At 36.7% G+C, this 14300-nt stretch overlaps 1 protein-coding gene across 4 annotated transcripts in view; it reads left to right on the top strand.

The window, feature by feature from the left end:
• Positions 1-12373, top strand: part of LOC134233750 (inactive ubiquitin carboxyl-terminal hydrolase 53-like) — a 34163-nt gene extending 21790 nt beyond the window's left edge. For 2 of the 4 annotated variants that reach the window (XM_062715746.1, XM_062715747.1), the window contains 7 exons: positions 602-2533; positions 3293-3412; positions 3904-4032; positions 4304-4493; positions 4846-5594; positions 7037-7074; positions 10721-12373. In XM_062715746.1, the coding sequence (XP_062571730.1) occupies positions 602-2533; positions 3293-3412; positions 3904-4032; positions 4304-4493; positions 4846-5594; positions 7037-7074; positions 10721-11371 (3809 nt within the window). In that variant the 3' untranslated portion in view covers positions 11372-12373. The remainder of the gene's footprint in view (positions 1-601; positions 2534-3292; positions 3413-3903; positions 4033-4303; positions 4494-4845; positions 5595-7036; positions 7075-10720) is intronic. The other 2 variants (XM_062715748.1, XM_062715749.1) reach the window with 2 other exon arrangements.
• Positions 12374-14300: the final 1927 nt, after the last annotated feature.

The following is a 14300-nucleotide window of genomic DNA, read 5'->3' as shown; positions in this document are numbered from 1 at the left end:
GCTCTGTATCTTGACAGTTAGCACGATACTGCAATAGAAATTAGTTACTGTGGCTTAAAATGACAGCGTTTGTCTTTCGTGTGGCGATGTGTCACATGTATAATATTAATCGAGTCTTATTTCATCTTGACACTGTCTTAATGAGACAGAATTCAATTTAACTAGGCTCTTGACCTTATTGCCGTAATGAAATGTGAAGTGCAATTTATTTTTTTCAAAAATGTTTTTCCAATGAGTAACTTTAAAGAAAAGTTGAGAAACCTCTTTCTCAGATAATGATTGAAATTCTTATAAATCATCGTTTATTTTGGTATTCCTTTGTGAAGAATGGTTGTCATTAGTGTTTGATGTGATGAACTGGTTGATACATAAGGTGGATGTCTTTAATCACTGATCCACATCTATTCAAACTAGACAGCAACTCAAGAAATAAAAGAACCATGATCATCACAATTTTTTTTTCTAGTTACTCAAGCATTATAGAGACAAACAATTAGCGTACTATAAACTCTGGATGAGTAATAAACCACTTCCGGCGGCCTTGTAAAGATTTCATTATTTCTGTATTATACCTGTAATTTTGTCATTTTTACCTGTACAGGTGTGACTGAGAAGGAGAGTCGGCCAGAAGGAGGCAAACAGTCACGGTCCAAGTCCTCGTCCATCGTGTCTCAGACCAGTGACCAGATCAATCCTAACAACCCCAGGGTCCACAATCCCGACCAGTATTCACCTGACGCAGACGGACCCAAACAACCCAGCTCCGAGCACAGAAGGCAGCCTAGTTTTCTAATCGCAATAACAGGGAAGAACGGGAAAAAGGTTAATTCGGAGTATGCCATACCAGTGTCTAATGCACCAATCAAACAGCCTCTTCCTGGAGGTCAAGTGAAGTCGGAGCAGGCTTATCACCCTGACAACCGGTCAGTGTCACAGAGAGGCTTTGTCCAGCATGAGGTCATAGAGGAGGATCAGGTGGATGGATATACTCTGTCCAATAGTGACCAGTATAGGCGTCCAGCACTTAATGCTCCAGAGGGAAATTCCAAGTATTCAGCATTGAACTTTAACAGGGTCAGTGAAGTCCAGAGAAAAGAGAGCCTGAAGAAAGGAAAGGGTAAAGTAGGAGTAGATGTGATTCGATATCAGATAGACCCCCAGAGGTCGTCTTCTGATTCTGACTCGCAAGGATACAGTGATACTGGTGCGTCTACCCCACCCTCCCTCCCACCCAAAAGACTGACCCATTCTCAGAGTTACGAGGAGTCCCCTGCTAATCTCTCAGCAGACCACATTGATGTTAGGCAGCATGTAGTGATGAAACCCAAACCCAATGCAGCTCAGGCTCACAATTATGAAAATATTGACAATTTGATTCATACTCCTGTGCAGTCTGGATTGGCAACGTTACCGAGAAATAAGAAAGGCGCTAGACCAAGTGCTGGTAATCATTCCAGACAGGGATCTATGACTGGAGATAATTCAAGACAATATTCTGCTTCTCATAGTCGTCAAAGCTCTACAAACACCTTGACAGAATCCTGCCACAGCAGGCAAAGTTCATCTAACACTTTGACGGAACATTCCCGCCAAAATTCCATGGTCAGTGAACATTCGGACATGCATTCCATGACCTCAAGTGGTCAGATCTCAGAGGCCAGTTCACGTCAGAGTTCCACTGTCAGTCAGCATTCCGACATCATCAGCCAAGTCAACAGCAACCACATTTATCAGATGTCATCTGCACAGTATCAAAGACAGAAGTCAGCACCAGTTATCATGAGCAACACTCAGAATGTCAAACCAGGAGAGCCTCTAAAGAAAGAGAAACCACCAAAACCAGCCAAACCAGAAAAGAAACCGGGAGTTTTGAAGAAGAAAAACAATGTTCCACAACAGGACCAGCATGGTCCACCTTTGCCTGACAAGAAGAAATCTCTTTCACCCGACTCAAATGAATACATTGATAGGAAAATGGTGGAGAGTGTACTGAAGTACCAGACCAAGTTGTCTCGCCAAGGCTCAACCAACAGCAACATGAGCCAAACCAGTCAGAGCAGCAACACAAGTTTTGAGTCCGACAACTCCAGCATCAAAAACTCCTCAGAAACCCAGTTTGACAATTTGTCCCTGGAATCTCATAGAGATTCTGGTTATGGAAGCAGTGACAGGAACAGTTCTAGTTCCACAGGAAGTTCAACACTGGATCCATACACCCAGTATTTCCTCAACAAGAGCATGATTCCTCCAAAGACTTTCAACCCACAGGCCGTGGCTGAAAACATGAGGAAATTTATCGACCCCAACTACCAAGAACCTCAAACAGTGATGTCTCAATATGAGCATCATCATAACTATAGTGCTAATAACAATGGACCTTCAAATGGACCTAAAGGTGGAGTGTATATGAACCACCCAGCAACTTCAGAGAAAGGGAAACCATTTCATCCAGTGGTGGATGGTTTTGGAAATCCTATTGATCAGTCCAGGCAGCTTTATGACCCCGCCATCGTTCGTTCACACCAGGGCAAAGGTAAGACCCTTAAACTCTTTCAGTAAAGGTGATAGTAGGTTGGTGTCTCTATGAACAGTGAGAAAGAAGTCTTTGATGTGGTGAAAATTTTTCATTTTGCAAATAGAATTTTAAGTGGGTATTTAAAGTCTTCTTATCCAAATGAGATGTTTAAAATCTGATACTTGGATATTGATGATGGTTGGTGGGATGCCGACATTAAACCCCTTGCCACGCGAGAGTCTTTGTCAAGTCTTGGCCTGTGTCCAGACTCGTAGTATTGGTGTTCACTCATGTTGAACCATTGTCCCCCAAGTCCAGGAGAACTGCGCTGTCTATGTAAAATTTCAACAAATAGGATCACAGTGTATTGCAGCTTTTAAAACTTACAAAGGGATAAGTACCTCTGTGGGGGCCCTATATCATTTACAGATTTGGGTTAGATCAATATTTTGTTATACCCGGTGAAGCGCTTCGTGGGGATTTTCCCTGGGTATTTTTCTATAGCGGGTATAGAAACCGGAGCTTAAAGAAGCCAGATGTAATGTAAACAGCGACATTTAATGAGTTCTGTCTCCACCATGATAAATCTTCTTTCTTCAATACAGTTATAAGATGATTATGAGACAATAAAGACAGAGGTTAGGTCTTAATCAGTCCCCAATATCTATATTGTCAGTAATATTCCACTTGTCGTCCTACGTATGTCTTAATTCATACTCATTATCCCTCAGGCTTTATGAGTAGTAATGATGATTGTATTTTTGATTTGATTTGCAGATATGAATACACACCCCAATTATAATTACGATGGTCACTACGGTCATTCCGGTAACCACCCCTCGTCAGGAAATTCTAGTTACCACCCTCTGGAAAAGGGACAAGCAAAAGGGCTGGAAGGTGAAATAGCATTTCTAGAAATAGATAACAATCAAAGAATTTAGTAACTTCACTGACTTGAATAACTGTGATTATGAAGGAATTTAAGTTATTTGTGTAGTTATGAGTATGCCTCAGTGCCAATCAGAATTAACCCCACGAGGCCTTATTTCAGTTATTTAGCACACTCACTCCCCAAATTTTTCTTTGAACTTGACTTCTGAATTATTTTAAGCTTCATAAAGCACTCACAATAGGAAGAAAATTATTTTCCTTTTATCAGATAAAAATAACATACAGAATGGTTTTGTGCTGGACTCATTTCCGTGATGAAATTTTAATGCAAAGTCACCATTGAAATTATTTTTAAAAGTAAAACGAGAAATAATTTTTTTAATAATTGAACCTGAACATAGCAATTACCAAGTTCTAATTGAATGCTCATGCTACTTGAAAGGCTAATTATATTACATTGATATGGAATCAACATTCAGGGGTATTTGTCCTTTCAGGAGACCAAGCTTCTTTGAGTGAGTTCACCAGCATTTATCAGGCCTCAGAAGATCTCATGGACCATTGTGTACTGGCTGAGACCAATGGGAATTTCCAAGAGGCCATCAGGCACTGCTCTCAAGCCATAGGTAAAGAAAAAAAAAACTTGCCTACAAATTAGCTTTTTAAAACACAACATTCTCAATTAACTTGCCCCCCCCCCCCCCCCAAAAAAAAAAAGGTTGAAAGCAGAAAAGAAACTCAATCAAGTGAATCATAAACAATTTTATTAAATAAAATCACATTTCTGATGAAACTATTAAAATGTTTTTTTATGGTCTTGTATTATCACCTGTGTTAAAAGATTTTTCATTAAAAAATATAAACATTGTGATTAAAAGATGTTTTATTTTCTTTCAGAGTGTCTAAAAAAGGCCATAAAGATTCCTAATCTGCCTTCCCAGTCATATACGTATGGTCAGAAGAAACACAACTCGTGCCTTCTGAAAGTCCGAAGTCTGCAGAAGAAGGCAGCCATGATGAGACAGGAATCTAACTCGTCCAGCACGAGTTCCGATAGTGCTCGTTCATCACCTCTCATTGTCAATAGGTAGGGAACACCTTAAACCTGACCTAATATTTATCATAACAGACAAAAAATCTTTATGGTCTACTTAATGTTAATATTGTTACATCTCTCTGTATATGACCTTTCTTTTCTTAAAATATTCTTTTATTATACAGACTTGCGTGTGTGTCTTTTTATCTTTTCATCGAAGAGTAAAAGTTTATCTTGTCATCAGTGTTAAGGAAGAGCTTTTTAGTAACCTTATACTATTTATGTAAATTCTTTATTTTTCCTGAAGAATTTTCCCTATTTATTCCAACTACTTCCTTTTGTAACATGTTAACAATGCTTGGGTGTATCATTTCTCTTATCATTTAATTTTTCCACTTTACAGTAAAAACTATGTTGAAGATGGCTACAATCGTAACCCAGCTGGCAAACCCTCTGATCTCTGCATCAACCAGAATGTTGCAATGTTGCAGCAAACAGCTATCCACTCGCGGTCCAGTTCCCGAGATTCCGTGGATAGTGTGATAGAAAACAAAAACTATCGTGGAGAGAGACCTAGTAGTGGTAGCTCCACCAACTCACAGAAACATGTGACTTGTAATTCTAGTCAAAATAGCAGATCGTCAAGTAGTGATAGGACACTGAAAAGTAATTCTAACAGTTTAGATGTGTACGGGACACTTCCAAGAAAAGGGAAAGCAAATAATAAGACACAAACCAGCAATCAGACAAGAAGTGTCAGTGAAAGTCGAAATACGAGATCAGTGACTCCTACCCCTTTAGATAGTAGTTCTACAGACTCTGAATCTCAATACCAGATGCAGATGCCAGCAAAGGCACAAATTGTCACAAACGTAGCAGAGATCAGGCCACTTCACAACAACTCTGGACCAATGAGAGCCGTACACTCTCAACCCAACATGTACCTCCACTACAGCACCACAACGTCCAGACCCCCCACATCAGTCCCCGAGGTTTGTAGTTCCCCCGCTGCTCAGCAGATGACAGCTAAGACTCAACCAGTGCTGCCACCTAAACCCAACCAGGTCACCGAAAAAACCACCTCCGCATTTCCTCCCCCTAAAAAGGAAGGGAGTGTTGGGCCGTACCAGAAAACCATGACCTACAAGGCTGGTAAACCAGCCATTGCTTCTTCATTGCCATCTTCTGTTCAGTTCCATTCTGCTGCTACTCTCAGTAGTTCTAGGCACCCCCTTAGTCGTCATGCCAGCTTCACTCAGCAGCGCCCCAATTCTGAGGGCCGCAGCTCTGTGTTCGGTACTCGGACACTGGAGAGATACGCTTCACAACCTGACTGTCAGAATCTTGCTTCTCTGCAGCCTGACACAACAGGTACTGAGCACCCTTCCTGTTCCTGTTGGCCCCTTATGTCAAAGACAAAAAATATTAACTTTTCAAATGATAAATTAATGCAAGAAATTTTCAATGCTAAAAAATAATTCAGAAAGTAATGAAGGAATTTTTTAAGCATAGAATTTTTTAAGGCTTTAAAGTTTTATATGAGCAGTACTTTTTATCATTGATTTCGAAATAAGAGTATTATACATGCACTTCAAACTGTCTTAATTGCCTGTTGATGTAAATTTTTAGAATTGAAAATTGATTTTTAATAATCCATTAATTTGATGATAAACAATTTTGAAAAAAATGAATGCCTAGTCATAGTCCACATATTAATTGAAAATCACTCTTTGTATTCATGCTTCAGAAAATTTATTGAAATTTAATAAAAAGCGAAAGATTAAGTGCTCTTGATAGCTTCTCTCTTGTTGAGACCCATGGTCCCAAATCCCCCATTGCATTCAAGTTTAATTTAAAAACCTTGTTTAATCACAACTGCAGGCTACAAAATTTGACTTTAAGTATTAACAGCAAATTAAATCTCTAAAAATAACAGTATCTGTATTGTGCGATTTGTCTCATGCAAGATTATCTCAGATCAGATTTAAAATATGTATGAGATATATCACATGCAAGTTTGTTTTTCTCTTTCCAAAATGCCATTTATACAAACAAAATTAAGAGCATTTCAAAACTTTGTCTCTATCTGAAAGATTAAGACATTAAATCATGACCCAAAGCAATAAACGTCCACTATTAAAAAGAAAATTTGAAATTAATAGTTATTTTCACTCAAACTTCATTTTTCATTTCCACCTTTTAATATTTAACAGATCTTTGATCAGGTCAATAAAATATTTCTTACATTAGACATTAATCATATTTTAATGATGCATTAACATTTCTGTAATTCACAAAAAATTGAAACACAGAATCCTAAAAGTCATTTATTTTCACTTTCACTAGTATGATTCTAAATTAGCATTTTAATACCAGTGACTTTTTCAATTTTATAAAACTTGAAAGAAAAATTAACTAATTTTCACTTAAACTAAATGATTATCCAACAGAAAAGGGTGTCAGGTGCAGTTTTTTTCTCTGTATGTAGATGGCTATATGCATATTGTACTGTCGCTGCATATATATATACAGTTGTTTTTTGGTATTATAAATACTAACATGGTTCCGTTTCTTTTTTAACTTTGCCTTAGCAGACTGTGCTAATGTGGCTTGGAAAGATGTGACATCATCAGTAAGTAGCCAATGGTAGCTGTTGTGATGTGATTTCATTGGTTGTTTTCTGGCTATTAACTTGGAATTGTGGGTTATCTCCCCTTGACTGCTTTTTTAGTTGTTGTGAGCTTTGTAAATATTAAAGTCATCATGTGCACTTTTTTGCTTGGAAAATGGGACAACTTTAGATTTCATTTGCTGAATACTTGCTTTTTCATTTCTTCTTTCTTTGCAGAGCAAAATGTCCTTTATTCTTTATTATTGAGGAAAAGCTAGTGTATATTAAAAAAATGATATAAATTATAAAGTAATTACCAGGTAATCTTTAAAAAATAGGACAAGTTGTCAAAGAAAAAAGTAATATATGACATGAATGTTATAAATGAGGTACTCTCTAATGACATTTTGCTCAAGTTAAAAGCCCTACATCATTTTATTTTTGCTCCTACATAATTCACCTGTGGTTGGAATACAAATCAAGTCATTATGTAAATTTCCAGAAACGTTATTTGCTGTATTTCTGCACGAGTGACTTTGAATGTTATTTTTTCTTGGCGCCGTAACAGGATTTGTTTACCAGTTCCTGAATTGGTAATTGTTGACACCGCGAAATACATGATACTGCATTTATTCTAAAGTTACGTTGCGGAGCACAAATATTGTTCAGAACCTGTTGTTACTCTTAAGACTAAGATGATATATCTGAAGTCGTATCTCCGGCAGTCAAGACGGTAATCTGTTACCTTGGTGACCTAAAATACAAGGCTTGTCGAATTTTGTTACACCAAGGTGTAAATACTGAGATTGCGAGCCTAGACAAATAGGTCCTTTACATCACTTCAGTTTTGTACACAGTGAGAAGGAACAAAAACACACAGAGGTTCCTTTGTTGGAGGGGTTAATTTGGGTCTCCGTAAATTTGTTCTCCATTTTCTCCAATGTCATTTACCTTTCAGAAGATTTAACAACAAAGCCTAATGTATCATGCTTTCAGGTGCTGGAAGTCAATTATCAGATTGCTGCTACTGGTTAAAAATTTTAATTTTTAAATAAATATATTAAACTTATTAGGTTTTTGAACTTACTTATAAATATTTTATATATAATAGAAACAAGGTTAATAAATAAGCGCTGAAAAAGAAAAACTGTCTTCTAATTGCTGGATGCCTTTTTCATTAACTTGGGTGACACCTGTACAAAAGGTGAACTCTCCAGTCTTGTAAATCTTTTCTTCTCTCTGAGATCAGAGTTGTGTCAATGCTGCTAATTATTGATGGCTTTATCTGGACTCCTGTCGAGTTGTGTTTTATTCTCTGACACCCGTATCTCCGACTTGAAGTAGTTTCAGTGAGGGGGAAATGATAGGTATTAAACAATAAAGAATCTTTTCTTTGGAACTCTTGGAGGTATTGGTAATCTTTTTTTCTGAATGCTGGTATAGGAAGTCTGTAGGAATATGGTCATTGATTAAGGGTTTATGGGAAATGAGTTGGACAGAGAAAGGCAATGATTGGTCAGTTTTCTGGACACCCAGTTTTCCCTCATCATCATGTATCAGCGAATCATACAGCATTCTCACTAGACGTGTGGTGTGGCACTGGAATTAGACTTAGCTTAATCTGCAAAATAATGTTTTTTGATATTAACTTAAACTGAACAAATTTTATATTTTATTAATGTATGGTGAATGTAAATGTCTAAAAGATTAATTTACTTCAAATATTAATGCTAATTTTAATGTAGAAGGAATGTAGTGAAATAATTTTTAATGGGTTTTTAGCTCACCTGAGCCGAAGGCTCAAGTGAGCTTTTCTGATCACATTTTGTCCGTCGTCCGTCCGTCTGTCCGTCCGTCTGTCCGTCTGTCTGTCCGTCTGTAAACTTTTCACATTTTCGACTTCTTCTCAAGAACCACTGAGCCAATTTTGACCAAATTTGGTACAAAGCATCCTTGGGTAAAGGGGAATTTAAATTGTTAAAATGAAGGGACATATCCCCTCGCAAGGGGAGATAATCAAGAAAAGACAAAAATAGGGTGGGGTCATTAAAAAATCTTCTTCTCAAGAACCACTGGGCCAGAAAAGCTGAAACTTATGTGGAAGCATCCTGGGGTAGTGTAGATTCTAAATTGTTCAAATCATGACCCCCGGGGGAAGGGCGGGGCCACAATGGGGAATCAAAGTTTTATATAGAAATATATAGGAAAAATCTTTGAAAATCTTCTTCTCAAGAACCACTGGGCCAGAAAAGCTGAAACTTATATGGAAGCATCCTGGTATAGTGTAGATTCTAAATTGTTCAAATCATGACCCCCGGGGGAAGGGCGGGGCCACAATGGGGAATCAAAGTTTTACATAGAAATTTATAGGAAAAATCTTTGAAAATCTTCTTCTCAAGAACCACTGGGCCAGAAAAGCTGAAACTTATGTGGAAGCATCCTGATATAATGTAGATTCTAAATTGTTCAAATAAAGACCCCCGGGGGATGGGTGGGGCCACAATGGGGAATCAAAGTTTTATATAGAAATATATAGGAAAAATCTTTGAAAATCTTCTTCTCAAGAACCACTGGGCCAGAAAAGCTGAAACTTATGTGGAAGCATCCTGGTATAGTGTAGATTCTAAATTGTTCAAATCATGACCCCCGGGGGAAGGGCGGGGCCACAATGGGGAATCAAAGTTTTACATAGAAATTTATAGGAAAAATCTTTGAAAATCTTCTTCTCAAGAACCACTGGGCCAGAAAAGCTGAAACTTATATGGAAGCATCCTGATATAATGTAGATCCTAAATTGTTCAAATCATGACCCCCGGGGGAAGGGCGGGGCCACAATGGGGAATCAAAGTTTTACATAGAAATATATAGGAAAAATCTTTGAAAATCTTCTTCTCAAGAACCACTGGGCCAGAAAAGCTGAAACTTATGTGGAAGCATCCTGGTATAATGTAGATTCTAAATTGTTCAAATCATGACCCCCGGGGGAAGGGCGGGGCCACAATGGGGAATCAAAGTTTTACATAGAAATTTATAGGAAAAATCTTTGAAAATCTTCTTCTCAAGAACCACTGGGCCAGAAAAGCTGAAACTTATGTGGAAGCATCCTGATATAATAAAGATTCTAAATTGTTCAAATAATGACCCCCGGGGGATGGGTGGGGCCATAATGGGGAATCAAAGTTTTATATAGAAATATATAGGAAAAATCTTTGAAAATCTTCTTCTCAAGAACCACTGGGCCAGAAAAAGTGAAGCTTATGTGGAAGCATTCTGGGGTAGTGTAAATTCTAAATTGTAGGAATCATGACCCCCTGGGGAAGGGCGGGGCCATTATAGGGAATCAAAGTTTTACATAGAAATATATAGGAAAAAACTTTGAAAATCTTCTTCTCAGGAACCACTGGGCCAAAAAAGCTGAAACATATGTGCCCATGGAAGGATCATGGGGTAGTGTAGATTTCAAAATGTCTAAATGATAATCAGTGGGGTAGGGTGGGGATGCATTATGTATAACAAGGGTGAAATCTGGTAAAGAACAGAATGGTCAAAGCTTCTTAGGTGAGCGATGTGGCCCATGGGCCTCTTGTTTAAGGCTTTAATAATTTGGACTGATCAATATTTAGAATTTTTAGTTTCATTTTCTTAATTTGATGATTTTATTTTACAGGAACAGCAATCCTTGCAGGGACACTATTCTAAAGAGGCAGTACCCTTGTGTTCCACTGGCAGTGCACCCACTCCCCACGGATCCACCACCGAGGGATCATCAGAGGGAAACGAGGCCCGACCGAGTGTGCGAGATTTGGCCTCTAGATTCGACGGTGTGACTGTCAACAACAATCACACCGCGAACTCTCACCCCATCAGCCATCCCCCCAACCCCCCTCCTCCACAAGGTCTGGCCATCAGACACAGGAGCAAGTCCGAGTCTGACTTTCGAAACATGCAGGAGGAACACCCAAAGTCTGTACTCTCCAAGAAAAAGAAAAGCAGGGGAAGCAAGCCGAGAAAGTCAGTAACTTTCTGTGACAATATTGCCCTCATCTCGGCTGCAGATCTGGACGAGTTTGGCTTTGTGCGGAATCCTGAGGAATTCCATGCGGGGTATGTGAGTGACGAGGAAGACAGACTTGGGGGATTCTCAAGAAGTGCTTTTTCAGACAATGATCTTGAGGAGGGGGACAGTTCCGACTCACCGGTCGAGATTTACTTGGGGGAGGATCCTTGTAACCTGTGCAGCAAAAGGGGGGTGGTACCTGGTCACACTCTGTGTGCCAAGTGTCAGCTCTACATGAGGCAATTCCAGACACAAACGTAGCAACCAAGTGATGTAGCTTTAAATGGTTGTCCTGCAAAATATTGATATTGTTGTGCTATTTTTTTTTTTGTCTCTTTTGGACAAAAAATGGTAAATTATTGTCAGCATTTTGTAAATTGGTATTTATATTCACTGATGGGGTGAATTTTTTTTTGTTTAATTGCATTAGCTAGTATACTGCCAAACTTGAATACTTGCAGCAATGCTATCTGTCTCGATACTTTTTTATTATTTGTTTTTTTGAAGAGATTTTTAGAAAAATGTAAATGTCAAAAACAGCAAATTACCCCAGAAAACTTACTTGAGGACTTGTGAAGGGTAAACTAGTCAGTGTCTTTAAATGTATAAATATGCAACTAAAACATTCCGATTTCTGCTTTATAATATAACACAGTATGGACAATATAGATTTTTTTATGCACTAAAAATCTAATTGTAGTCCGTCCATCTGAATGTTATTTGTTTCCTGAGAATATTTTTTGGTACTAAAAGAAAAATAATTTTAGTTTAAAAACTGTTTTTTTATGAAGAAAACAAATCAAACTTTGAGAAAAAAAATTACAATTCATTTTTATCAATGTTATATTCTACAAATTTTTATACCTTTTAAGAGTATATATATTTTAGACAAAATCATTTTATGGCATTTTTTTGTTTGATGTTATCCAATTTTAAACTGCCATATTTTGTTTAAAGATTTGATCTCAAGGCCCTGATTCTGTGAAAAACTTCTCAGAACTGACCAATAAAAACTAATATGCTTCTATATATAGCAATAGTTAAAATATTTCCCACTGTTTTGAGAAATTTTCAACAGACCAGGTGCTATTTGTTAAGTTGTGTATGTATATTTTGTACATATCAGATTTGTTGTACATTATTCTGTGTAAATGCTGTCATATTCTAAACATAGGTCATGCTTCATTAAATATATTACTGCTTATCATATGAAACAAAACATATCAAAATTTCCAATAAAAAATAAAAATTATGAATAAAAAAGCTGTAGTTTGTGTTATGGATTGTAGAGAAAACGTGTAAGGAAACATAACTCTTACAAGGTGTCCACAGAGCTTGAGTAAAAGAGGGGTATTACAAAAAGAGCCTCTTCTTTAAACAGTTTCGAAGAAAAAAATCATTCTTGCAAAGGAATCTGAATAAAGAGACTGTATTATAGTACATATCTTTATTATTGTATATGGTACTTAGGCAAGTCTCATGAACTTGATTCAAAACTACTTGTAACTCTAGAACAGATGAGTGGAGGGTCAAATATATTTCAATACACAATCTGTTTTATTTATCATGCATATGTTTATGGAGAAGAAAAAGTATTTTTTTATCGACATTTATTGTCATCACCCGCATTTATTTAGTGGATAAGACGACTCTAGTGATAACTCAGGCATTTGTTTTAAGCATTTTCTATATAAATAAAACTTACCATAATAATTCTTTAGTATTTTTCTTAAGAAAATAAATGTTTAAAACGTCAAGTGTCGGTGTCTGCGGCGTTCAAAGTCCAGGAAATTCTTAGAAATAATGACAAATATTTTTTCTTTAAAGTTGATTCAATGTATCATTATTGAAGAGGCCTGGGATCCGTTTCTGGTCCACCCTTAAATGTTCTTTTTATACTTGTAAAAATCCACGATGTTCCATCAGTGATATAGATCCACTCCCATCGGATGATCCCTCTCCACCTATTCCCTCTAGTACACAAGGAAGAGTTCGTGGTCAAGACCCCAATTTTGCCATGGTGCACAACAGTTTTCACGCAAAGATTCAGTCCAATTGTGCCCATGCATGCAGATTGCCATTTGAAATGTACCCTATATCTCGTATCTAATAATGAAGAGAGCATCAAATATTATTCGCAAACATGTATACAGTTACAAGTACATGTATTGCCTTTTTTCAGTTTATTATTATTACTGTATGACAACTACAATATTCATCTCGGCCTTCGAGCTCGGTAAATATGGTACATGTATTCTTCACATGGTTAATTATAAATATCTCTATTTATTTAAAAAAAAAATAACAATAACTGTTTTATTATAGTATTTGTTCTCTCTACATTTAAAACACGTTCTTAGAAATTCTAAGTTATTGCAGGTTATATATATTATCAATGATTTTAGTCTCGCTTGGCTCCAGCAAATGCAAATATATTTTTTTAAAGTATGATGGTATTAATTACTTAAACAGTTCTTTTTTTTTAATCGGAAAGGCGACATGATACGAAAATACAACACCGGGAAATAAAATACCCCCCCCCCCCAAAAAAAAAAAAACCCAAACATTCCAGATAAGGATGTTAGAGTCTATAAACGAGGAGAGAGAGGGAGCCTTTCTTTGAACATTTTTGTAATAAATCAATAAAAAAAAAAATAACCCTCAGAACCACAAACCCAAATCTATTCTGTGTCTTCATGAATGTAATGTAAGTGGATGTCGATAGGCTGCAAGTTTCTATCAATTTAGAAGTTCAGCTTCTCATTATATTTTTAGTCTAATGCAGGAAAAATAAATCAATATGTACACCTGAAAGGTTCATCTGTGCAGGTGAGCACAACGTACATTTATTTCTTTTTTTTTTTTTTTTTTTTTTTCATTTTACAATGTTGGTTGTCAGCCTATCATTCGGAGAGATATCATATAAAAAATAAATAAATAGATAAATAAATACAAGAAAACACGAAAAAATGTAACGTAAATTACTGTATTATCTGACCCTTTGATTTTTTAAATCCTTGAATGAATGAATGAATTTATTTCTTGACCTAAAATAAAAAATAAATAAATAAACTGAATTTATAATTCATTACAATATTTATGAACAATAATCCTTTTAAAGGTAATCAATGATTTTTGGTTTTAAAAACATGAGAGAGAGAGAGAGAGAGAGAGAGTCTAGTTAAAATTA

Source organism: Saccostrea cucullata, unplaced genomic scaffold (assembly GCF_032062105.1).
Source record: "Saccostrea cucullata isolate Sc308-1 unplaced genomic scaffold, CSIRO_AGI_Scuc_v1 ctg484, whole genome shotgun sequence".
Lineage (NCBI taxonomy): Eukaryota > Metazoa > Mollusca > Bivalvia > Ostreida > Ostreidae > Saccostrea > Saccostrea cuccullata.
The sequence above is the reverse complement of the archived record's forward strand: the minus strand, read 5'-3'. Positions and strand labels throughout refer to the sequence as shown.